A 27455-nucleotide genomic window follows, 5' to 3' on the forward strand; every position below is an offset into this window, starting at 1 on the left:
CAGCCCTCCAGATGTTTTGAGACTACAATTCCCATCATCCCTGACCACTGGTCCTGCTAGCTAGGGATCCTGGGAGTTGTAGGCCAAGTACATCTGGAAGGCAACAAGTTTTGCACAGCGTACTTATGCTGACTCTTGAAAGTATATTTAAATCCTCTTCTGCATTAAAGAGCACGTTACAAATGCAAATATACCTCACGAATCTTCTCAACAGCCAACGTGAAAATATATGCAATGACAATCCATTCTTGAATTGAGGGCAGCTCTTCCATTTTCACAAGAATCACAAATGTATAAAGCATCAGAAATCCTAAGTAGGCCAACTATAAAAAGTAAAATGTTGAAAATAAATATTAAGAAAAGTAGTTTTTTTCAAAAAAAAAAAAAAAAATTCTTTTTCCAAAACAAAACATAGAAACAAAAAACTCACCGTGTTAAACCAGAATTTCACTATTGGTGCATGATAGAAGGCATAAAACTTTCGCGTAATGGGAAGCCTCTTGGGTTTTACTGTTGCCTCCATGTCATGCTTTCCTTCTGTACTGTCCAAGACCCTTACTTCTTTAAACACTTCCTAACATTAAAATAACACATTTTAAAATCATGTATGAGAGTAAAGTTAGTCTTCGTTGCTAAAAATGTGTTAGTGTTTGCGTGTAGAATTACCATTGGTATCTCTTCTGCTATGTTTTGAAAGTTGTTCTCACTGTCTTCCATAGTCATTTGATGTGCATCTTGAGACTGTGGAATATGGGACATTTCTGCCTTGGTTTTGTATTCTAGCATTAGTATGGTAGGGGGAAGTAAGATGCTCAATATTACCTGTAAGATGTGAACATCAAGTTATTAAGACAAAATACTTCCCGTTATTCTAATAAAAAAAAAATCAGAACTATCCAGCACACAGAAGTCCCCTCTTCCCCTCTCTCCCACATTTCAGCAAAATCTGTCAGGTAGCAAGTAAAAGATGTAGAAGAATGATTAGGTTTTAATTTTTTTTAACTACTACAGATACACATAGAACATTCCATAATATTCTTGAGGGAAAAATATCTGCAATTTCTAAAAAGTTGTTAGACAAAATGTGCTCAAATAGATTTCTACCCCTCATCCTAATGCTTTTATCAGTATTAGAAGGCATATCTCCCTAATGCCGTTGAAGAATCATAGATTCTGAAGCACACCCACCCACCCACCTTCATAAAATGAGTGTTACTCTTAGTTGACTAGCAAAGCAAGTTAGAGATGACAAATTGGAACACAAGACAGACAACAGCACATCATACTTTAAAATGATGCTTGAGGATGGTCTGTATCAACACTGTACTTTTACATAATAATTTTCTTATTATATTCTAACGTAGTGGGGCAAATTTTCAGTGCAGTATACAAAGAGAAACACACCTCTTATTGTTAATCCAGACTATATGGCTTACTTGACATATGCCATTCTGAAAACCTACACCCACTCACATCCTGCTGATTTGTCTGAATTCTGTTAAGCCTTCTCACTTGCTCAGCTTCAGCTACTAAAATATAAATATGAAGTTTCTACATCAAATTTTACTTTACTACCCGTAGAAAGCATAATGACATTTCAATTTTACAAGGGGGTTTCAGTCTGTTAATGTTTCACCACTACATTTTTAGTAGTAGATTAGTTCTCATGATGATCTAAGTATCCACCTCTGGTTAAGGGCTACTTGCCTGGTTTCTGCCTTCTACATTTCTGTACCTTTTTTAAAAAAGATAATAAAGCATCAAAAAAAAGTTATTGTTCATTCCAGTATCACCTCTCACTTTGATTATGTTAAAGAGCTGTTTTGCTTAGCCTACATAGATTACAGTGAAGAAAACTTTGCATGACTATGCTTTCAACATATCCCTTTCACTTAAGCATTACTAAAATAACAGCAAAAATGGATTCCAAGGAAGGTATTATCTATAGACTAGTTACCTTGTACCATGAATTCTTCCTCATGTTCAGCCTTCCCATCCACATATCAGACAACAACATTTGTGTACAAGTATGAGCTACGAAAGGGCGAAGCCGTGAAGACACTGCTAGCTTAAGGCAGGTGGCATTACTCCAGTTTTTTAGCTCGTAAGTTAGCAACTTCATAGCCATAGTTTCATCTTGTCGGAATGACTGTTCTAATAGCTCAACTGCCAGCTGCCCAAACTCACTGTGGGGGGCAAAAATCACAAGACATACAATGTTAAAGATGCACAAACATATTAAATATGCCAATTCTTTCACCCATAATAGACTTCAAACACTGAACTTCCTGAACTGAATGGAAGCACCTGCTTAGTACTGCTGTAAGAGAGACACCCGTGGATACAACTCTGTATGGCCGAAAAGAAAATTGGTTTCATCTCAGCACTTCCCTGTTACTCTGAGTGAGTTAAAAGGCGTACCTGATGCATTCTTCTGCATCTATACCCATGATTTCCCTGGACCAGTTATCTGTTGCTGGATTTCAGGAAGTGACATCTAACCAGAACAAAAATAATTCAGGCTTTTAAAAAGGATTTGCAATTTTAGAAAAGCTAGTACGAGATTGTAATTAACCAGCCAGAACAGACAAAAAGGGCGCGTGGATAATAGCTATGGGAAATGAACAGAAAAAAATGCATATGGCACTGTGGTTAAACTCCATCATCTACAAAAGCCCAACCTGACATTCTCCATTTTCTGCATCTTCAGCATTAGCTTCTAGCAACTACTAGGAAACAAGAAGCTGAAATTTGTCTTAAGGATTTTAACAAAATGGAATGTTTACTTTGAATACTGTTTCAGTTCTTCCGAGGTATCGTCAACAAGGTCACTTTGTTTTGATTCATAGGCCATTGAACGATATAGCTTGCAGGCCACTAAGGCTTTCGCCATGGATTCTTCACCATGTTGCCAGAAAAAAAGAGCCATTTTTTGCCTCTTCATTAGTACTGCCCACAGTAACAACTCATTCAGAGGGTAAGGAAAGCGTCTTGTTTCTGGATCATCAATATCTACTATGTCATCTTTGGTTTGCTTCTTTTTTCCTTCTTCGGAAGTGTTATCGGCCTTTAAAAAAAAGGTAGTAATTTAAAGGTTTTACAAGGGCAGCTAGAATTATAAAGTTTAAAGAGAAAATACAACAGTGAAATGTGGTACTCAGACATCAGATATTTGTTAAAAATTCACCAGAAAGATATTATTTCAGGTAAGAATCATTCAAAGAAAGGCACCAAAATAACCGAAGTAAATATATCATAAAGTATCAAAATTAGCAGCTCCACCCACAAATAAGATAATGTTAGCCTGTGATAGAACCTTGCTACAAAGAAATGCCATGTGAACATCTCCGAAGCAAAAGGGGAAAATACAAGCAAGGTTCCACGGCCACAAAATCAGAGATAAGGAACTTTCATTTAGCTTTCGAAATTTCTCAGCTCATTTGCATGTGTCAGAAAAGGAATTGCTACAATTATAGTGATTATCTGTATCACTTCTGCAACTCCAATTTCAATTATGGCATGTGTGCTTTAAAGGCTGTTACAAAAAGTACAGTACAATGCACTATTTATATACACCTCCGTACATGCCAAGATCACATCACGAAAACAAGAGCCCTGTTCCAACTTCATCTCCTTCAAGGGCAGCTGTGTGCCTCATACCTTTGGTTTGTAAGGCTGGGCAGTTTTGATGAAGTGATTATGCCGCATTTTCTCTTTCTTATCCACCCTGTTACCAAAAGGTTCGTGGCTTTTACGCAATTGAGGGGTGCTGCCTGAAGCATTTCGTCCAGACCGCTGGTGGTGGGGAAACAGAAAAACATTATTATAATGTAGCACAGTGCCTGAATTATGTGAAATCATTGAGATACACAGTAACTCATTATCTGAAGGACAAAACCATAAATATTTGTATATAGCCAAGACAAAGTAGTTTATTTTTGCATAGTGGTGAGAATATAAGCTGTGCAGAGTCTCAGTTCGACTCTCATGTTGATTACAAGCTTCCTAGAAGCCTCTAGGGCAGTTCAAGGTCTCTCAGACTCAATCCCCATCTACAATGTTGGAATGATAGTGGCCCACCCTGCAATATTCTTTCAATATTTGTTGAGATAATAATCCAAAATGCTTTGGGCACAATCCAGCAAAAATCGAAGCACTTAAGTGCAGCTGGATCATGTCCAGTATATTACTATTGATACTGTCACAGATAAAGCAGACCAGTAAATTGCACAGTTCAAAGTCATAGCTAATTCTTTATTAGGAAAAAAACATTATCTCCACAGACTTGGCTGAGTGACAGGCCTAAGGAGCAGAGCAGCTCATTCCCTGTAGGTCTTATTCCATGAAATCAGTTACCAAGACTAAAGGTCCCTGCCGTCTATGTCTCCTCCTCTCCAGGGTTCCTCCCATTTCATGTCTCTCCTGGTTCTAGGAGTCATGGGGGGGCGGGGAGCTTGTTGCAGCAGGAGAAGAAACCTGTGACTCTTAACAAGTGTGACTCATCTCTGCCTCTTGACCTCCCTTCTTCCACTCATCTGCTTCAGCTTCAGCCTCTGATTCCTGATTCTCTGTTTCACAGACTCTCCTACCTCACCAAGCCCTGTTACATCTTCAGCTTCCGACACCTCCTCTTCACTGTCTTCTCTCTCTGACCACTCATTGTCATCCCACCACCACTCCCTGTATTCTGAGCCTTCTTCCCTTGGTGGTTCTCAAGCTGGTTCCTACCACCATTCCTGTGTCTAACCAATCCATGACAACTACTATGCAGTTTAGTACACCCAGGCAGCGTACTCCATTGTCTCGAGACAGATGCAAACATACATACATTGGTACAGTTCCAAGTACACAAAACACTCTAAAGATCTTAGGAGAAACACCCTTCTAAGAAATGAGCTGCTGTTATTTTACATTAACTGAATTGTTTAAAGAGGTTAAATACTACCTTTTATGCATTACTTCAAAAAGAAAAAAAGAAACCATATACCCGATTGCTGCCACTGAGACTGTTGTATATCACTCTGAAGCGTTTTCGCGTGTAGGTGCATCTGTAGGTTCCTCCCATCAAATATTCCACAACAAGCCCCACATCAATCAAAGTGAGTTTATATCCGGGAGGAAGGTTTCCCTGAGGACAAGACAGTATTAACTTAGCACTAATACGTGCTGCAATCTCTGTATCACATGATGTCATTCTGCAAAAAGTGGTTCTGTGTTCAGCCCCAAGCACTCCCCAGGGAAAGACACCTTGGCATATAATGCAAGGTCACTGCTAGTTGGGCAACATGGACTAACAAAGTGACGCCACATCTCAATTTAGATGCAACACCAAACTATGGTTTGAGTATCTGGAGCAGCCCAGATGCATTTCCTTCCTCCTTCCTGTGCACAAGCTCCTTAGTTTCCTTCAAACACAGAAAGGACAAGAAGCAATATGTAGCTACGAACAAGCATCCATTTGAACATGAAGCAAAGTGCACCCATTTTTTAGTGAATGATGTTCTAAAATTCTTAAATTACCCGAAAGCAAGTTCTCCACTAGACACACCACAGTAAGTGCTTAAAATGTTATTAGTAAAATGATTATATGAGAAGGGGAATGAAAATGTAGTTTCTTGTTTGTGTGCATCTAGAGATGTTGAAGTATTTTAACAAGAGCCCTACCTGTTTGACATCTCGAACAAGATGAAGCAGTGCTGGATTTGTTGGGCCTTGTTTCTTGATGTAGAAGAGAAGAATGCAGACTTTTAGATACACTGAGGCATGTGACAAAACAAAGTAGTAGAATGACAGATTGCAAAATTGTGTTGTTGTTTTTTCAATTATCCAGGTTCTACAAAACTCAGTATTTTTTTAAATTAAAACAGAAGCACTATCTTCTACATGATTAAATAATTTGACTGCTGCTTTAGAAAAACCAAGAGAAGAACTATAACGGTTTAATTTGCTATACTTCTAGAACAGCTCTACCTAACCAAAGCTTTCACCAGGCATAAAGACTATGCTTCCCTGCAAACATGAAAATGAAAACTGATCTTTTGATAATTAACAGCTTTTTTGTATTTTTCACTTAGAAGAATCCTGTGAATCAGTAAGAGATGTCCATCCTTCCCTAAGGGTTTAATCCATAACCCAAAATAAGGTAGTAACTGGCAGAGCAAAGCTCCAGTAGCAGCTGTAATTTCCCTCCTAGCCTTTCTCCTCAATAATTTTGGGGCTAATCATCTAAAGTATAAGGAGGGTTTGCATGTACTGGCTCCCTTCCTTAATTTGTCTAGCATCGCTTGAATCTAATTTCTCAGTCCTCTGCTGTTTCAAAACACACTCATTTCTCTTGAGCTAGATTTTATCACTTTTTAGCCTTGTGAAAGAAGTGTCAACTATTTGGCCCTTCCAAAAGATGCATTCAATAAATCTTTATTGTGGTCAAAGACCAGACAGCAAAATTAGCAACAGCAGCATACGCTTCAACAGCATCAAGAGGCGGACGTAATTAAAAATTCCCTATAAACTTATTTATATCCAAAAGATGCAATCAGCATTTCAATTTCCACCGGTAAATTCAATGCCATCATCACAAGCTGGTTGAGATCAGCTCTTGAATGCAGGATAATAATATTATTTTCTTCAATGCGTGCTCCAAAAGCTTGCACAATCAGAATGAAGGCTCATGCTTTACACCTAAAATTCTGTACCGTTACTGATATAAAAATGACAACCTTCCATTAAACACCTCCCTCAATTGTTACCCAAATCAATCTCAAACAGTATTTCACTTTGAATGCATGTTTTTATATGAAAATTATAAATGAAATAGAAATACAACTTGGGAATCTTAAGAGAATTGTTGTTGCTAAATTTATTCTACATATGAACCGACCTGAACCCTGTGATCATCATCTTTGTGTGCCCTCTCCATGGAGATCTGGAGGGTGGCAACATGAAAACAGGTGGCTGCCTGCTTGCGGAATGCTCTTCCCAGAAAGGCTCATCTGGTGCCATCATTAAATATCTTTAGGTGCCAGGCAAAACCAATTCCTTTTTAATTGGGCACTTGGCTTTTAATTATCTATTGCCTTTTCATGTAGATGGGATATTTCATTGTAGTTTTTTTTAAATGTTGGTTTTAATGTATGTATATGGGGTTTCTTGCTTTTAAAATACAGCAAATCACTCTGTTGACATGGCAAAAAAGTAACTAATAGGTGTAATTAATAACAATAATAAAAATAAGAATAAACATCCACTTACAGTGTTGTAAAGTTCTTCCAGTCTGGGAATTGTAAGGAATTTGTGCATGCTCACTCCATTTTCAATAAGAAGTTTCACAAAGGCAACTCTATCCATCACAAGGGCATCTAACATAGCTTGTTCCAAAGACCCAACCTGAAGAAATAAAGACAATCCTTAAATTGAAATAATATGAGAATTGAAAAAACTAGTATGCCAAAGTCTACTATATATTTTGGAAAGTTGTTTTGTTCCTTATGCATCTGGGCACCTCTTAAGAGATTGAATTCTGCATCAAGGAACTTTATTTTGTGCCAACTGAAGTCTGAAAGTTGTATCTGCAGTGAAATGCTCATGATCCCCACCACAGACACTTAGTTTAAATGGATACCACTATTAATCATAACAAACAGCACAGAGAAATCCAGAAAAGCTAACAGGGTTGCACTTCCTTGTTCTTCTCCCCAACGATCTTCAGATCAGAAACCAGATTGAAATGGGCCTAAATTACTAGTGATTTCCAAGAGTGTCTGAAGTTGCATGGCAACCACACCTGCTCAATCACCTTGCAACGTGATTGTTGAGCACCTTGCTGGTTCACATTATGCTCTTAGTACTCATCTTCGCACTAAGTACAGTTGTCTGCAAAATATAATTTGCTCCAAACAGGGAAAGGGGGCAATTTGCACAGGAGAGGGAAAGGCAAAGAGTGTCTGAGACTGTATGATTAGGTGATCAGGAAGCTTGCTGTCTACACCAGAGCATTATGGTTTTGACAGACGATTCCTTAACAATAATTCAACATCTTATTAATAAGTCACCGCTATGAACAACCATGTCTACATACCAGCCACTGCTGTCCATAAACAAAAACATGATTTTTGGCAATGTCAACTCTGTCCCACGCAAGTGTAAGGACCAGCTGGTCAAACGCAGAAGCATTTGTGCCTAGAAAACAAACACAGAAAACAGATTCAAACCTGTTCACCATAAAATTCTTATTTTCAGCTGATTTCATGCCTTACCTTATGCTAGGGAAATAATGCATAGCCTATACAATTCATGGTAAAATAGAACATATCTGCTGGAAAAAAGATATGCCCTCTTTTAGAGTGCTACAGATTGTGGCTTATTACTAAAGCTGAGCTGGAAAGGGCAGAATTTGTGAAAGCTTATGTCAATTGTTAGTGGGTAGTTCCCTAGACTGGATGGAGGGGAGACTGCCTGTTCTTGAAGGAGTTACACTCCCTCTTAAGGAGAAGGAAGTAACACCCGGTGGCGTGGAGTACCTTCTGTCAACTTTGGCTGGTGGCCAGATATGCCTCTATCTGAACAGGGACAGTCTAACTTCTCTGGCCAAAGCTCTGGTAACCACTAGGTTGGATTACTGCAATGAGTAATACATGAGGCTGCCTCTGAAGACAGTTTGGAAACTTCAGGTGGTGCAAAATTCCGTGGCCAGACTGCTCACCAGAACAAGATGTTTTGGGCATAACACACTGATCCTGGCCCAACTGTAATGGCTGCCAGTCAGTTTCTGGGCCCAATTCAAAGTGCTGGTGTTGACCCATAAAGCCTTAAATCGCTCAGGACCTCAATACTTAAGAACCACCTTTCACCATGCTACTTGACCTGGGCCCTGCTTGTCAACCAAGGCCTTTCTCTATGTCCTCCTCTTCCCGAGAGATTCAGAGGGTGGCAAGACAAGAACAGGCCTTTTCTGTGGTGGCTTCCCATCTGTGGAATACTCTCCCCAGAGAGGCTCACCGGCAACCATCATTACATGTCTTTAGGTGCCAGGCAAAAACATTCCTTCAGCTATTAAATAATCTACGGCCTGTTAAATGTGTGTGTGAGGCAGGACTGATCATGCTGTCTATTATTATGGTTTGTATTGTGTTTCTATTATTATGCTTCATTAAAACATGTTCTTTATGTTGCACACCGCCCTGAGATCTTCTGATAAATGGTGGTATATAAATCAAATAAATAATAATAATAAATGAATAATAATAATAAAATAACCACAACAATGTCCCCAGTAATATTTTGGATGGTACCGTGAAAAGGAGAGAAATTGTTTGCCTATTCAGATCCAGAAAGCAGTGCACTCACTTTGGAAGAGTTTTATGAAGTTATCACAAAGCTATATTGAATGGCTATGTAGGATGAGACGACACTATGCAAACCAGTGGTAGGCAACCTGGTGCTCCAAGGATGCTGAGTGACTACAACTCCCATCAGTCCAATCAGAAAGCCCATCGTCCCCACCCCAAAAACAATCAGTGCATGCTTAATTATGAGATGTTTTTAAGGTCAAAAACTCACCTTTTAGCAGCGCTGTAAGGATTGCAACATCAATATCTTGATGCTCATCAGATCCAATATGGAACACAGTGATCTGTTTTGAAAATTATATTGGGAGGGGGGGAGTTTTCAATCTCATAATAGTTCCTTTACATATGGTTGATTTGTAACAGTTCATTTGTCTAGCCATAAACCATAACAAAACTAAAGAAAATGCATTAAAATAATCTGCTGTTGTATATACAGAATTCTAAAACCATATAAGGAAACTGCAGAATAATTAACTGCAGTTATTAACCAGTAGTACTATTCTACAGTTATCAACTGCAGAATAGTACTACTAATATAGTACTATTACACATGTAATTCAAGACCACCACTTAAAGCTTAGCAAATTCCAGTTAAAAGAAAAGTTAATGCCATGTGCCTTACAACGCATCAATATAATTAAAATTTACACACATTGACAAGCATTTAAGGTAAAGATAAGGTAAATGACCCCTGGATGGTTAAGTCCAGTCAAAGACATCTATGGGTTGCGGTGTTCATCTTGCAGTGGAGTGGTTCAAATATAACCAAAGCTTTATATGCATGAGTCTGCAGTTAGGTCTGATTTTTTATATAACAATTCCCTCCATCCTTTCTTTGTTTGAAACAAGAAAACACGATACTTTGCTGTTTCAAATGAATCACAGGACATGGTTTGTGTTTGCCTTGCAAGCCAGTGCTAGAAATCAGAATCACAGAATCAAATAGCAATTGCACAGCAATCACAAAATTTAATTTGCTAATTCAGATGTATCAGCAAATGACAGCTTGTCATAAACCAAGAAGAGAGGGAATTGTAACACATGAGACAAGTAGGGAGTCTGAAAGCCGAAACCTACTCCAGGGTTCACAATATGTTATCATCACACAATGGACTGGCATTATGTTTGGTTTTTGAAAACCTTCATTGGTTTTGATAATACACTTATTCAAGATCTGCAGGTACAACACAGATCTTTGGATCTTGACTGAAAGTCAAAAAACAAATATAAACCCTATGGAAAAAAGGAAAGCGTAAACATATTTTTTAGAAAGAAACAAGGCTCAGCTCAAACATAGCATCAACTTGTGGGGTTGCATCCAACTAAGTTATTGTCATTGCTCCCTTGGGGCTTGGCCCTAGGATGGTAGACTCTGGAGGAAGGTGTGGAGGAATGGGGGAAGGCTGGTCTATTTTAATTTTTCATAGCTAGTGTGATTAATCAAACATTTATTTAGAAAAGTACAATACTAAAGAGTGTTACTACACAACCCTATTGTCGTGGTATAGTATGCAGAGATTTACTCACAAGTTCTCTTTTTTTCATGCACTCCAGTAAGGTCTGGAACAAATGAACTGCCTCGCTCTGACCAAAATTAAATGTCTTTTTGATGGTTGAAATGACTTCAGGTTCTGCTCCATCAGGAATATTCCTGAGATGAAACAAGAATCAATTGAAACACGCAACCATGTGTATTCTTCCCATCAAGGGGAGGGGGTGTGACTCAGGAGTTAGAGGGCAAGGTTTCAGGTTTAATCCCCAGCAACTCCAGTTGAAAAGATCTCAAGTAGCAAGAGGGGGGCGGAGAAAAAACCTTGGACAGATGCTACTTTGAGAAGACAATACTGGGCTACATGGACCAATGTTCTGACTCAGCAGAAGGCAGCTTCCTATACTTACCCTCCCTCTTCTGTTTGTTTATATACATAAGCTAGGATGTCTGCAGCTCTGCCAGTCCCCTCACAAACCACCACTGGCACAGGTGGGTTTTCCTGAAGGTATTCCAAAACTGTGAGGATAACATTGGGGCCACCTTCAAATATGAGTGCAACCACAGGGACACCCTGGCCAATTCCTAGACAAAAGAGGTAAAAAAAAATGCAGTTCTTTTTTCATTATGTCTTTTTCAGAATAAGCACAGCACAGTTCATTAAAACTCAACTCGGAAAGAATGACTTATACTCAAAAAATGTTTATAAAGAACTGGAGCTACTCACAGGGCTTTGTATATCTAGAACCGAAGTGTTATTCTTTAAAAATGCTAAGCTAAGCCCTGCAACGAAAAGCTCAATTATGCAGTCTGTATAAATTAAGCAAGATTGCAGGATTTGTTATTTTATACAATTTATTTCATGGTTTTGACTGTATTGCACAGTTTTTCTACTCGTCATGGGAAGGGTCAATGGACTATACAAAGCACTGAAGCTCCTCACTCCGTTCACGTGAAAATCTTATTCAGCAACTCTCCATGAGTCCAAGAACTCATCGAACATTTGACCAGACTTTATCAAACATTTGTTCAGCATCTGCCTAGGGTGATGGTTTGAAGGCACACACAGTCACACTGCAGAAACTAAATGCTTCAGGTCTGGCAGCCCTACCAAAGTAAAGGAATTGGAAAGGTCTTTTGGGGAACTAAAAATGTGAATACAAAATACACACAAAAATCATTCTCTGCAGTTCAAGGGCAATGCATTTTAACTATGCATACAAATCTTCACCAAAAACTAATCTTCCTCAGCAGCGCTAAGCATAAATACTGCTCAAAATTTATAATATAATATTAAAAAGGTAAAGGGACCCCTGACCATTAGGTCCAGTCATCTCGCTTTATTGGCCGAGGGAGCCAGCATACAGCTTCCGGGTCATGTGGCCAGCATGACCAAGCCGCTTCTGGAGAACCAGAGCAGTGCACGGAAACGACGTTTACCTTCCCGCCAGAGCGGTACCTAGTTATCTACTTGCACTCTGACGTGCTTTCGAACTGCTAGGTTGGCAGGAGCAGGGACTGAGCAACGGGAGCTCACCCCGTTGTGGGGATTTGAACCACCAACCTTCTTGATCGGCAAGTCCTAGGCTCTGTGGTTTAACCCACAGCGCCACCCACGTCCCTCTTACATAATATTAGACTCACCTTATTCCTTCTATTGCACAAACAACTTAAGAGGCTGAGTAGCACACATTTTAATACTGTTAATCATACACAAGGGCTAAAGTGTGGTTTACACATTTCAAAGGCCTAATTAAACTGCAGCCAACTGTGTCAGCATAAACACAAATGGAAGAGAAACTGTAAACACATAATAACTGTACACAGTAAAAATGTAGCCCATAGTTACAACAAATACAGAATACGGAAGCACTACAAAGCTTCTCTTTACCAACTCCTAGTCAAAACAGGATCATTGGTTTTAAAAACATTTTGGGAGTAGATGTACTATATTCCCCAGAAGCCAGCTTGTACAAATGATACTTAACAGCTAATCTGTGACTGACGCAACACAGATTAGTACAAAAAGGTCAGGGATTCCTTATGTTATTCACACACAGATCTAAGGGTTGCATGCTCACAATAACTTTTGCCCCCAAAGAGAGAAGAATTTCTGTTGTTATAGAGTGCAAGTAAGACTAGAAGTGCAAATCACTCACACTTATTATTTGCTGTGCACCTTTATTATGTCTGAAACCGATTAGAGAATTCAATCTCAAAAGGAATGAAATACAGTTTAAGCAGAGATATTGGTGTGTGATGCATTGGATGGGGGGGGGCGGTATTCCTGACAAGACTGCACCCTAAAGGATCAGACTCACAGCCTGTGGGTATTGTTACATCTGGCCCCATCTCTCGATGTTGATGGCATCTGTGGCATGAAGCCCCTTTCAATAGTTAAGGCTGGACAACCAGCTGTGACTCCTCTTGGGCAAAGACAGATTGAGAACCTGTGGCTCTCCAGATGTTGCTGGACTAAACTGCCACCAGTCTTGACCATTGGCCTTGCTGACTGGGGCTGATGGGATCTGGAAGGTCACAGATTTCCCTACCCCTGGGCCTAAGCAATTATGCATTTCCGAGTCATATCCAGCTTAAGACTACTGAAACATATTGTTCAGGGACCTGCCTCTTGAGAATTTCTGAAAAAAATCTACTGGCCAAAAATACCACTGACAGACCACTGACCAGAACAAGCCAGAGGGAACATATCTTATCTTAAAACTCAGATTTCTAAAAGATCACCTACTCCCCTTCAATGTTTACCCCCAATTCCTGAATTCTTCTCAGGAGTCCCATCTGGTGCTATTATGCCTTTTTCAGCACTAGGCAAATATATATTTTTATTTACCCAAGTCTAAACATTGGTTGAAATTATTTTCTTACTACTATATGCTTACATTATTCTACTGTTTTTAACTGGTTTTTAACCATTGGTTATATTGGGATTACTCTAGATTTCATTAAACTACCATGATAGTGGCAATGCAGAATGATGGGAAGTCAATCATAATAATAAAAAAATGCATCCAGGAGAATCAAATGAAGTAGTAAAGCTTTTCCTGGAAGGTACTACTTCTAGTGGCAGGGTGGAGAGTGCATCTTTCAATTATCCTTAATAATCCAAGCCCCGGTAAAGAGAAAATCAGCACTCCTTGACTTGCTATTTTTCTAGCGGCAGTTAAATTTCTATATGGGGAAGCAGTGAAACCTGCAATCCCAGCTCCCTTCCTAAATAATGCAAGTCAAGACAACTTTTTACAAGCTTAAGTTCCAACCCCCACACTGCATATAGAACAAAAAGGGCCAACACCACATAATTAGTTAATCATGGTCCACACATACGTGCATGGATCCTTTGCAGGTTAATTGTTTTTTCCAGTTCTCTTCGTAGTTTCACTTCTGCTCCATATTTTCCAACTGTTCCATCATCCACCAGTATGAAATGGGAATGAAGATTATTCAAGACGTTAAGTTTGCTCAAAGGATTCAGCAGGGTTTGATATGGAGCAACAACCTAAACATAAAACAAAACAAAAAGACCTTCGCATGGATATAAACCTGATTCCCCCCCCCAAAAAATGTAGCAGGCTTCAAAATTCCCTTTTCATTTGCCAATTGCCAACGATCTGTTTATCCATCAGCTGCAGATTTCTGCTTCATTCCCATATAAAGCAAGTTGTAATACCAGGAAGTATCAACACATTAATCTTATTCATAATTGAGATTCTTTATTCTTTAAAATCACAATGAGGTAAGCACACGGCAAGGAAAAAGCAACCAAAGATCATTGCTAGGATGGTTTTTACTCTAAAATATCTCATTGAAAGACTGAGGTTTTCAAAGTTTCCAGACAGGGTTGTTTTTAAGTAGACTGGATTGATTCTGACATGCCTATGTATGCAGGTCCCATTTTGCAAACACAATCTGCTCCCCAGAATTGGTTCATTAGGTGAGCATTCACATAGCAAACCACTGATTTCAATTGTTCCTAAAAGGAAAACCCCAGTGTTTTCCTGACCAAGAAGAAATGACAAAAAAATCCATGGCTCATAACCGCCCCCTCACCTCTGAGAGAATTACTTTCCTTAATGATCTCAGCAAAAATAAAATACAGTAACAGCTTTAAAGAAAGTCATTTAGTCATCTTCTTGTTTTTTGCTGGTTGTGTACAGTCATTCTGGCTCCTTTCCTCAGCCCAGCATTTTCGCCACCCCACACCCCAGCTCTCCCCTTCTCCTTTCTTTTCTTTTCTTTTTTCCCTGCCTCACAGTGTGTAGGACCAGATCTTCCCCTTAACTTGTGTGCATATAAGCTGCTCATGAAGCAGCAGCACAGTAAGAACTACACCAGGGTAGGAAGGCACAGGCAGAAAAACTTAAGAGGTGAGGCAGAGAGCTGGTATGGCTGACGGGGAGATCACAGTTCTCTGCACACAAGGGAAGCTGCTCGTGAAGGAGCACCATGCAGGATCCGATCCTTCCACTTAACAGCTGTTAAGCATTGAGATATGATGCTGAATGGTGCTGCTCCCTCACAAGAAGCTTCTCTGAAGACAAGTTTAAGGGGAGGCTCTGAGAAGGGAAGGGAAGAGATGGCGTGGCTGGCAGGGAGATGCAGCTGGAACTGAACTGAGGAGACAGGGAACAGGGAACATGGCACCCAAAATAGGTGTCCCCAACCAGCAAAAAACAAACAAGAGGACTAAATGAGTTTCTTTAAAGCTGTTATTTTAATTTCACTGAGATTCTTTCAGAACACACCCAACTGTTTGTATACGTTTGTACAGTTATATAGCTAGGTTTGGGCACAATTTCCTCATGTTTAGGTAGTTGAGTTTTCACATAACATGTGTTCACAAAGCGGGACCTGCGTGTACATGGTTCTGGGATGGCTAAGTGACATCCATTTCACAAAAAGAGTTTCCTATTCACATCACAACCTTACTTCATGAATTGAATAATTCTCTTCAAAGCCTTAATGTACTTAGGAATTTTCTTCTTTTCATAAACAGTTGAGAGCACAACAATAATAAATGGGCAAACTTACATCTCTCCCAACGAGGTCATTTCTGTTTTCAATTACTCCCCAAGGAGCTATTCCAATAGTGCAAATCTTTCGAGATGATCGAGAGGCATGTTCCTTGAGGGCATCACCAACGTGCTTTGCAACTCCTGTTCAGGATTAAAGAATATTGTAGTGTTACTAAACGTATGTTCTACTGGTGGCAAATATCTACAGAACCCAATGGCTCAGTTCACATCATGCTTTAGCAAAAAAACAAAAACCACTTTGCTCAATTTAGAAGGCAAAGTAATGCTATAACACTAGCACTGAAATACATTTAAGACCAATGTTTATTGTATTATAGGGACGCCGGTGGCGCTGTGGGTTAAACCAAAGAGCCTAGGACTTGCCGATCAGAAGGTCAGTGGTTCGAATCCCCGCCAACGGGGTGAGCTTCCATTGCTTGGTCCCTGCTCCTGCCAACCTAGCAGTTCGAAAGCACATCAAAGTGCAAGTAGATAAATAGGTACCACTCTGGCGGGAAGGTAAACGGCGTTTCCGTGCGCTGCTCTGGTTCGCCAGAAGCGGCTTAGTCATGCTGGCCACATGACCCGGAAGCTGTATGCCGGCTCCCTCGGCCAATAAAGCAAGATGAGTGCCGCAATCCCAGAGTCGGCCACAACTGGACCTAATGGTCAGGGGTCCCTTTACCTTACTGTATTATAGAAAGACTTGTAAAAATGTGTAAACGCTAAAGTTAAGTTTTGAGCCTTCCTAATTACAAACAAATCCTGGTGACATGAATGGGCTCTCCAAAAGAAACCGAGCCTAAAATGCGTATCTGTCAATGTGTGCAAGTGCTTCTATAACCCACACTCTTAAAGTAAGCATTTTACACCCTCAACAATGCCCGAGTTCAAAAGCTTGCAGGATTGAAACAAGACATGTCTTATGAAACAGTTCCAATGTCACATCATAGCTTGCTTATCCAAAATTCAATTATCAATCAGATCGTCATGAAGGGCACCTTCTCAGCTCCTACATTTTTGAGCTGGAGCACAAGTTTCCAAGCCAATTATGGGTACCACCTTCAGTAGTTTCATTCTGTGTGAATCTGTAGCATAAGCAGCTCTACTTTAGTTGGTAGAAAATATGGGGTAGTTTCTTGGCAATGTGGATGTATGGCATTTCCAACATGACACCTGATGATTCCAAGCCTGCTGTTCCCATGGCCGTGCAGACTGCAATCATACTGATGCCAATTTGACATCAAAATAGTCATACGGAGATGATATCCAGGTGTCTCAAGTGCATGTGAAGTGGAAAGTATATTTAGAGTCAAGATTTCACCTGTATTCACTCCTCCAGTTATAATCCAGGCTCCTGTTGTCACTGCAGCTTTAATAAGGCCTTTACCAAGCAATTGTTTGATGCGTGGATGAAGCTCAAATTTTTGCATCCCTCCATGAACAGAAACAACAAGCTTGGGCAGTTCCATCTGCCATTCTTTAAGCATAAGCTGTAGGATGGCTTCAGGTCTGGTGTCATATGACAGCCGCACATACTAACAAAAAAGAGTTGGGAAGGGTTAACCTTTTTTTAATAATGCAATCAGGAAATTATAGCCATACTTATGCAAGGGTAAATAGGCATTTCACAGGTCATTCCAAATGCATGAAAATTTCTAATGGGAATTAGAGAACTGCCAGAGGATTCTGAATATGCCACAATAATGATATTTAAAAACCTAATCACAACACGATTTATTTTATTTGTAAACACTGCAAAAGCATTGAACATTTTGTCAAAAGGGTGATTCCATAGCCTCTTTGTTAATATTTTGTGTCTTAGTCAATATTATTTAACTCCAATTAACATAAGCTATTTGTGTGTTAATTGGTTTGATCTTCCCATAAAAAATAATCAAGCAGTATAGCACAGGTAGCTCAAATGTTCTCTTTTTATTGTGTTTTAAAAGATGTGACCAATATAACAACTTTGCAACCTCAATAATCTATCTGTAACTTGTTTTCTGTAACTTATTAATTTAAAAATTATGTTATGTATTTTTGTGTTTGGATGAAAGGCGGTGTGAAAATTGTAATAATAATATTAATAATAACAATAACAATAATAGAATGTAGTAATTACTTCAATTTGGGGTGGGGGACACAAACATAAATTTAAAATGTAAAGTGCAAATAAGTCATATGGAACCTTGACTTCACTCATCTCTTTACATGGTACTACCTTCATGTTTAGATAAATGTTTTCATATTCACTTGTAAATTCATTTCAATATTATTCCACTCTACCATTAAGCAATATATGGAACATTTGATACTGACCTTAGCTCGATACGAATGAGAGCCTCCTTGAAAGTTTATGATACCATAAGCATCTGTGGAACTCTGCTCAGTATGTTTTTCTACAGACCACTCTTCTACCTCCTGATTAAAATTTTCACCCAGTTTCACATCTGAATATTTCATGGCAAGGCTGGCAGTAAAGCAAGCATGTTGGCGGACCAAGCGACCACAACAGCACCTGCAGATAATCATCACAATTTGCAGAATTGGGGAAACACACAAGAGGTAAATGCATAATCTGTTGTCCATTCTCACAGTACTGGATATGCATCAATTTAGGATGAAAATACCTATTAATAGTTTTGTGCACTTTGTTGTTGTTTTTTAAGCAACTATCCAGGCTGATTTGCACGATTCTGGCAAAATTTCTGAACCAGTTGTCTTTAAATCCTTTAAATATTGCCAGAGCATAGAAAAATAGAAGATCAACTCAATTTACTTTACAAGGAACTCATCACTTTTCACATGTTTTCACACAATGGAAACAGTAACAGAACGTATGGACAAATGTCTTATCTGAAAAACTGACAAAAAGTGTGCATGCCTTGAACAGCACATTTGATGTGGACAATTTTATCAAAATACGCTATTCAAAAGAAGACTCTGATTACTGGCACCCACTGACTTTGCACATAGGCTTGTGGCAAATCTTATACATTAATCTTCTGTTTCAGGGGGAGAGGGGCAGAATGGGGAAACTTAATGTTTGGTCATATTTTTGTGTGTGTTTCTTAGTTGCTGGAAGGCTTTGACATTATCTGATAAGCAGTTCACATAAGAAAAGTCAGAGCAAAGGTATATAGGATGACTTATAATAGTAATGTAGAAAATATAAAACACCCAAGAACTAGAATGCCATGACTAAGGGTCAACATACCTTTCACTACCAGCACTGGTGAAAGGCCTACCTATATCCAGTTTCCCTTGTCTACCCATATCCTTCCATGTTTTAATTAAATCTTCTTTACATTTTTACTTGTATTTTGCTTCCCGTCATTTCTAAAAAAATTACAGAACCATCAGCTTTCTGATGTTTTACTTAAGTCAAATAATTAAAACAGTATTTCAAAAGAGATACATAATTGCTTCATCTTACATAATCATACCTGACAAGTTGCTGACAAATCTGACATCCTGGAAGGCATCTATGATTAAGAATACAATAAAGTAAGTTAGATTTTTTCTTGTATTTTTTATTAAATCCAATTTATGACTAAATATGACCGAGATTATTCTTAATATATTTGTCATTACAGTACTTTCTGAAATTCACACCACAAATTATTTCCTGTCCTATCATGTATTCTGGGATATGCCTCTTAAGAAGAAAGCACTGTAACTGTTTATGAGGGCAATTTTGTTTGCACGAAGGTGGTCTAGAGAATAATAGAAAAATGACTGCTCATAGTTGTACGCAAGATATATCATTGTAATGTTACACAGAACGGAATACATATATGATGCACATATAATAAAGTGCAAGATTTTACTGTCTACAGAAATTCACTGTTGGGACAAATCCCTCAATACTTTAGATCTTTTGACAGATATGAAAAAATTAAAAATAATTTCTAAAATATGTTTAATACCTTTTTTAGTTATAATTATTCATTATTTTTAATTTATAACCTGCCCTTCTTCCCCAAAGGGAGCTCAGGGCAGCTCACAATAATGTAAGTGAATAAACCACAATTTAAAGCAGCACAATAACTTATTGCAGAAAAGTTACAAACAACAGCATAAAATCTTCATAAAACTATTAGCCAAAAGCCTGTTTTGTTTTGTTTTTCAAAAAAGTATTTATGCATTTCCAAAATGCAGGTAAAGAGAGGGACAGCCTGATTTCCCTTGGAAGGGACTGCTGCCACTAAGAATGCCCAGAGATAATTATAAACCCTGGGAAAAGAATAACTAGATTCCAGTTGTTTGAAGCTGCAATCCAGTGCTCAGTGTTAAAAATATCAATGGAACTTTCAGAAGATACATCAAATTGCACTGTGTTGAAATGCATTTTTGAAAAAATTATGTTTAACCCCAGGTCTGCTTAACACAGAGATCAGCCACAGCAGTAAAATATATGTGAGGCAGCAGACAACTGAGCATAATCATGCCAGATGGGATATGTGCTACAAATGAACAAAACAAAATGGTTTGTTATTTGGGAAATGTCCCAAATTAACAAGGGTGGGTCGGAAATATTGTTATTGTTGTTTTCTTAGTTTTGTTATATTTGTATATCAATTAAAAAAAACAAAACAGCTCCCCGGTTTATGTTCTTGATATCAACAAATTTTTCATGTGTTTCAGTTTGATCAAAGCAAAACTTGTGCAGGGTCCTTTGGCTTCAAAGAATGCAAAATATATATTTCAACATATTTCACAATCAAAAACAAATGTTAGCTATCTCCTGTTCAATTATAACAAAACTTTAAAAGCTAAATTTTACTTTTACTCAGAATTTGTACTGAATTCAGAACAAACTGAAGGTCAAGTCCTCCAGTCCTCTTTCCACTGCAGTCCCTTACACCTCCCAAAAATTATCTGCAGATTCCTCTGCTCAAGATTTCACCAATTCCTCAGGAGAAACTTGAGGCAGGTACAGAGGGCTGCACTGGAGAAAAGAGAGTAGAACATTCATTTTCTGAGCACGGTCCTTATGGTCACAGCACATAATTTATACTTCAAAGTTAAACCTTCTGCTTCCATCGTTTTTAGTTTACCTGTGAGGATCCTTTGAACTTGGTATAATGTAGACACATTCCCGTTTGTTGAAAGTATTTTCTATCCAAGATTTCTGGGACTGTAAAACAAGCGATTTTCAGGATCATGCAAAAACAATGTCAGATATTATACAGTACTGCAGAGAGCTATTTCTCATGGGATCTACCATCCATGTTTAACAGTAAACAACGCCTCCCTGACTCCCTTTCCCCCATCCAATATATTTTCAAACATACATAGATTCTATCCATTATGCAGGCCTGTCTTTGGGATAACAGAAATCAAGCCCCATCAAACCACCTTTTCATGTTTTTTATGGCAATACCTGTACAGTCAAAATGTTAATTAACTCATTGCTCTCTTATAGAGTTATATTGCTATAAGGTTTTGAAGCCGGGTTTATTCATAAGAAGTGTGAGAGGAGAGCTCTGCTTGCTTTGATTACAGAACTCACCAACTTTACAACTACAGCTGTGAGATATAAGGGACTCCTCCATGAAAAATACGATAAAAGGACAATCTCATTGTAGAGGAGAGGCAAAGAACTGAGATATGAGTTTATCAAAGATTCTCCCAGTCTAGTAATAAAGTAACTGAACCTCCAGGTGTGAGTGCTTTCATGAGGAAGCTGGTGTGATTTTTTATTTTGGAAGAAGTCTACTGAATTGTTTGGGACACTGCCTGCAAGCAAAGGATTTATAATATACATAAATGGCTAAGCTTTACTTCAGAAAGGAAAAGTGCAATTGCACAGCTTTCCAACAAATATTTAGTAAGTATTCTTGAAAATATTATTCATTTTGAATTTTCAGACTAAATCTTTTCAGTGATAATACATAATATGAATATTAGGACAACAAACATAAAAGGGCAGTACACATCCCACTGGTATACTGTGAAGAACCTAGTGCTAAAGTTGCTAAGGACAACACTTCAAAATCATTCCACATTTATACATTTGTCTAAAGAAAGAAAGAACTTATTTGCTTTCAAATCCTCTATGAAATGCATCTTCCATTAATCTCTTTCAATATCCTATGTGAGTGAGTACAGGATTACAGCATTAACTCTAGACAACACCCCCATAAAATGTATAAACAAATAGTTTTGATTAAGCTGTTTATGAGTTGGAATAAACAAAAGGACAACAAACACACACTATTTAGCTGCTATGACCATGCGAAAAAATAGTTTTTGGAATATCTATCAAAGAATAAGGTCCATAAATATCTATTTTAGAGTTGCCACCAATCCTTGAACAGAGAAACATGTGGATGCCAACCACATATAAAATCTCCTGAGCTTACTCTAAGTTTAGAACTGCAATTTAAAATAAATAATAATAATAATCTGCATCACTGAATTTATCAACTTTCCATCAGGGTAGATAAAAGCTGACCTGAAAGTCTTGCGCTGAGGAGTATATAATGAACAGCTGTACAACCAAATCAATTCTAAGAGTTCGTCCAATATTATCATAAGCAAGCTCTAGAACAGTTCTCATTATTCTGCTTCTATAAGTTCTTGCACATGCAAAAAAAACCTGTGGATTTAGTTTCATGCCCCTCCATACTCCAACACAAGATGTAAAACAAGTCTTCCATGAGATGTTTTTGGACCCAAGTAATGCTACAACTGGTTTCAAGCCAGTAACACTGCAGTTTTATTCAAGAACCTTATTCTTCATATTTATGCTTTTCTTTTTGATCTATGCTTTGGATAGGTCCCTTTCTCTTCTGCCAAACTTTCAAAGCAAGATATTGTTAATTAGGTAATACAAGACAAGTAACAAGTATATACCATAGTGTTAATGGTAAGAAAGACTTTTCAAACTATGTTTATAGATACATGCCTGCTGACTTCAAGCATTCGAAGACGGCAAACAAAAGTATAAGCATTAAATGGACTTCAGTGCCTTCAATTCATTTAAAGTAAGAGGTAATGTAATACAATAGTAGAGAACATCTGGTAGATCAGCAATTGAAGATTAGTCCTTAAAACAATTACAGTAGTTAATTTTCCTCAAGAAAATTATTTAGAATAGTAGATTTAAATACTGAGCATAATTTCTGATATTTCAAACTAAGCTAACAAAGATCTATAAAACTGTAAAACTGCATCCCTTATTATTATTATTTTGTTCTATGTAAAGGCACCTTATTTGTTTAAACTATATTAAGCTTAAATGTTAAAATTTTAAAAACCAGTTAGCGATTTTTTTAAAAAATTACCTGCTCAAGATACAAGGTCCATCTTATTTTTTCTTTGCAGAAATTCATGGTGAACAACTACTAGCAGTCTCCTTTGAGAAGCAATCTTATACCGCTCAGTTCACTTTAATTTAAGGTTTTGCAGATGACAGGTTATATGCTGCTAAAGTGCCGGATGAGATCAGCCCTTAAAATAATTCAACATAGCATTACAGGTACCATCCTATTATCACATTTGAATAAAGTGAATGTTTTCAGGTGTTTTCCCTCTAAGCAAGTATTCTATTCTCCTCCAAAACTTTTAGAAATTTAAAAGCCTTCTGTAAGAGAAAATGGGATTCTTCAGAATCAATCAAAATTAATATGCACATTCTGCCATATTTAACCAAAGTACTATGTTCTGGTGATCCGTGTTTGAATATTTAATATACAGTGGTACCTCGGGTTACATACGCTTCAGGTTACAGACTCTGCCAACCCAGAAATAGTGCTTCAGGTTAAGAACTTTGCTTCAGGATGAGAACAGAAATCGTGCTCCAGCGGCGCGGCAGCAGCAGGAGGCCCCATTAGCTAAAATTGGTGCTTCAGGTTAAGAACAGTTTCAGGTTAAGTACGGACCTCCGGAACGAATTAAGTACTTAACCCGAGGTACAACTGTACAACCATTCCAAAATATTCACTATTCATGAATCATGGTAGACACTTAATGAGTCTATAAAGTGGCTGCCAAGAACAGCAACTGAAGATTTGTCATGGCTGGCTAGCCAGCTAGAGCCCACCCATGCTGTAGGACAATAATTGAATCGTGCACTCTGAGTAGATGTTTGATCCAGAAGCATTTAGGTGAAGCTATTCCCATAAGACTATTGCCCTTTCCACTTTCTGTAACAAAGTCCACCTAATTTGAGTGGCACATTTTAAGCACTGTTGTGTGATGGCACACTGCTTTTGTGTGTTAGAAGAGCAGCAATGACTACATGTAGCGAAACAGTGGGCAATTCAGTAACAGAAGCAGAAGTAACTGCAAGAGGTTTCCAGTAGCCAGATTATGCTTAAGAGAAAGACCCAAAAGGGCATCACTGGGCAAAGTAGTTTCTCTCTCCTCCTGCAGTCAGTGAAATCCTATTATGTTTATGCAGAAATAAATCCCACTGAGTAAGTAAATCTTTGATGTACTTACTTGGTAAGTGCCATTGAAGACTGTGGCCAGCATTACTGATCCCCATACTACCCTTCATCAAGTGCAAAAGAGAACTTATTACTCCCCTGAACCCATGAATAGAAGCTGTGATTGCAGGAAAACAAGGGCCCAAAGTATTGCAAAAGAAACAAAACACTATCTGGACTTCCTTTTCTCACCACGGATTCAAAGCAGGGGTGAGGCACTAATTTCCATCCACACAGAGCCCCACCCAAACCTTTACACATGACAAGACAGGATCAGGCCTCAAGCTGATACTGCCTTCCCAATACTTCTCCTCCCAATGGGGAGGAGACTGTGAGTTCACTGAGGGAATATCATGTTTATGTGAATTTAGGTTTCCTTGACCCTGCAATCCAGAATCTACAAGGCACTGTAGTACAACATCTGTATTCACCAGTTCCTCTGAATGCAACAGCTCCTTCCAATTTCTCCCCACACACCCCTGGTTTCTGGTGCCAATTAACAGGATTGTGACCTCAGAGGTCGTTGTTCAGAAACCCAGAGGGAAAAGGGTTTAGGGGTGCATTGTGGGATTAAAAGTGGGCTTGCATAAAGAGACTGACTGAGCAGACACTTTGCAGCTGACTCTAAATCATATACTGTATTTCAGACACACAACAGTAAATTACTCCAGTTCCACACCAACTTGCACCTTAAAAAATATGATGTGAATGTACAGATCCCAAACATGCTAGAAAATATTCCCAGTATATTAAAGCTATTTACTCATTTATTGGAGGGAAAGCACACACATAAATATGATATGCACATAAAAATTATGTTTTAACTTTTTTCCTATGTGTAAAGGTAAAGGTAAAGGGACCCCTGACCATTAGGTCCAGTCATGACCGACTCTGGGGTTGCGATGCTCATCTCGCTTTATTGGCTGAGGGAGCCGGCATACAGCTTCCGGGTCATGTGGCCAGCATGACTAAGCCACTTCTAGTGAACCAGCGCAGCGCACGGAAACGCCGTTTACCTTCCCACTGGAGCGGTCCCTATTTATCTACTTGCACTTTGACGGTCTTTTGAATTGCTAGGTTGGCAGAAGCAGGGACCGAGCAACGGGAGCTCACCCTGTCATGGGGATTCGAACAGCCGACCTTCTGATCGGCAAGTCCTAGGCTCTGTGGTTTAACTCACAGCACCACCCGCGTCCCGTACTATAGCCAAAAAACATATATCCCAAACCCAACCAGTAAGTACATCTAAAACAGAAATTTAAAATACAAAGCACTGCAACGCAAGTGTGACACAATCTTTTGTTAATTTTCTTAATTTAAAGCTTACTATGGCATGACAATATGTAACAGCTCTGCCTGCAGTGTTTTAAAACAAACTACAAAAGTTATCGTGATATACAGATCTCTACAACAGAGTGTTACTAAGCGTTTACTATAAATCCACAAATTTCCACTATTTATAATAAATTGCTCACTTGAAAGAAATACTTTTATTAACCAAGCACATGGTGATCATGGGACTAAGCTGTGACCCATGCCTAGTTGACTGTAACACCTCACATTACAAGAGCAATAGCTGGAAGGCCAAAATTCCAAGCATAGCTCTCCTTATCTTCCTATCATCACTTCCAGCCAATGAATCTCATTTTAGAAATTGTGCACCTGGGGTAGACATTATAGCACACCAAGTTCACACATACAAATTAGTCCGCCAGCTTTCCTGTCCATACATAAATTTACAACACTGATTGCAAGTTACTTTTGTTCTCCACTAGATCTGAATAATATATAAAAAGGCACACCTAAAACACCTATGAGGATGCCTCAAGAATGCATTATGTTTATCAGGCATATTTCTCCCGGTGTGTTGTGCTCCTGATTCAAAGTGCACCTTTCTCCAGAAAGCTATTCTTCTGAAAATAGAATGTATGTATCATATATCAGTGTAAAAACTACTGTAGCAACTGACTTGGTTATGTCAGGGCACATGAACTGCTTTTAACCAGAGTTCTGGAACCAGCTTTGTGGTTAATAGGGAACTCCAATCCACATTAAGCCTAGCTAACCATAAAGCTAAGGTTTGGCTTAGAATTATATGTGAACTAAGCTTATGCCTTATTGGCTTGGGTCCCAATGGTCATGAGAAGAGTTCTGCTCACAGAATGGAGTTTTTCTACCTCATTGTGCATCCTCCCCAAAAAGCAACATAGAAAGGTTTGGGGCTGGGACCATATAGAACAGCATAACATATGGTGGTGTCTGCTACAGCAAGGATTAGGAATTGGCAAACTTTTGAGATACCAGTCTTGGTGCAAGTGGATATTTCCTTCATTTATGCACCTCCATTTCTGAATTCAAATCACTACTTCTAAACTCCTATTCTGCAATGGCAAAAGGAATGAATGAATGAATGAATGAATGCTGCTTCATAATTCAAATTCAGCTGCAAAAGAACTCTCTAATATAAAATCTACTTCTCTTTTTGAGATACTCCTTAATGCAGGAGATCTTATCTGAGAGGTTATCTTATGAAAAATTGCATGTACAAGCTTCCCATAAATAACTTACGTTTTTAGAAGTATGTTTCCTAAGAAAATCCCAGTTTTATTTAAAAACGAAAACTAAAATGGACACCTTTAGAAGGAGTATTGAAGATTGAAGCTGTTTTGAAAACAGGACCATTTTGTAATACAAAAAATGATGGAAGGATAAAGGCATGTTATATTTTTTCCTAGAATTGTTTAAACATTTAGACTCCAACAAACCCCAACAGACGTCTCACTCCCTTGCTCATTGCAATTTTAAAGTTACCTATTTCTATAATTACTAAGTCTTAAACAGGACAAAGAAGGACTAGCTAGCCAGCTCATGCAGCATGCTATATTTAAAGCTCTTCTCCAAACAGTAAGATCTAAGACGTTCCGAAGCACAATAAGAGGCAGGGGGAATGTCAGTTAAACTTTTTTCACAAAATTGACAATAATAAGTTTATTTTTATAACTATACCCCCCCCTGAAAATTTTCATTGGCCCGTCCCATTATTTCCTGTGGTTAGCTGAAACAGCAGGTCTGGCAAGTTTACCCCAGAACCATTACCCATAAAGAGCTAGCTAAAAGTACACAATGAATTAATAATCCAAAACTG

At 38.5% G+C, this 27455-nt stretch overlaps 1 protein-coding gene across 2 annotated transcripts in view; it reads right to left on the reverse strand.

The window, feature by feature from the left end:
• The window catches only part of TRPM7 (transient receptor potential cation channel subfamily M member 7), a 73602-nt gene that overhangs the window by 25586 nt on the left and 20561 nt on the right, over positions 1-27455 (reverse strand). For both annotated transcript variants that reach the window (XM_080980219.1, XM_080980218.1), the window contains exons 2-20: positions 20933-21012; positions 19319-19357; positions 18192-18390; positions 17194-17407; positions 15886-16010; positions 14182-14353; positions 11247-11421; positions 10875-10998; positions 9559-9631; positions 8078-8178; positions 7252-7386; positions 5665-5718; positions 4988-5128; positions 3661-3795; positions 2787-3067; positions 1958-2186; positions 667-822; positions 431-574; positions 195-323 (exon numbers count right to left, since the gene is read on the reverse strand). In XM_080980219.1, the coding sequence (XP_080836345.1) occupies positions 195-323; positions 431-574; positions 667-822; positions 1958-2186; positions 2787-3067; positions 3661-3795; positions 4988-5128; positions 5665-5718; positions 7252-7386; positions 8078-8178; positions 9559-9631; positions 10875-10998; positions 11247-11421; positions 14182-14353; positions 15886-16010; positions 17194-17407; positions 18192-18390; positions 19319-19357; positions 20933-21012 (2706 nt within the window). The remainder of the gene's footprint in view (positions 1-194; positions 324-430; positions 575-666; positions 823-1957; positions 2187-2786; positions 3068-3660; positions 3796-4987; positions 5129-5664; positions 5719-7251; positions 7387-8077; positions 8179-9558; positions 9632-10874; positions 10999-11246; positions 11422-14181; positions 14354-15885; positions 16011-17193; positions 17408-18191; positions 18391-19318; positions 19358-20932; positions 21013-27455) is intronic.

The sequence above is a fragment of the Podarcis pityusensis genome (assembly GCF_964106645.2).
Source record: "Podarcis pityusensis genome assembly, chromosome: 14".
Taxonomy (NCBI): domain Eukaryota; kingdom Metazoa; phylum Chordata; class Lepidosauria; order Squamata; family Lacertidae; genus Podarcis; species Podarcis pityusensis.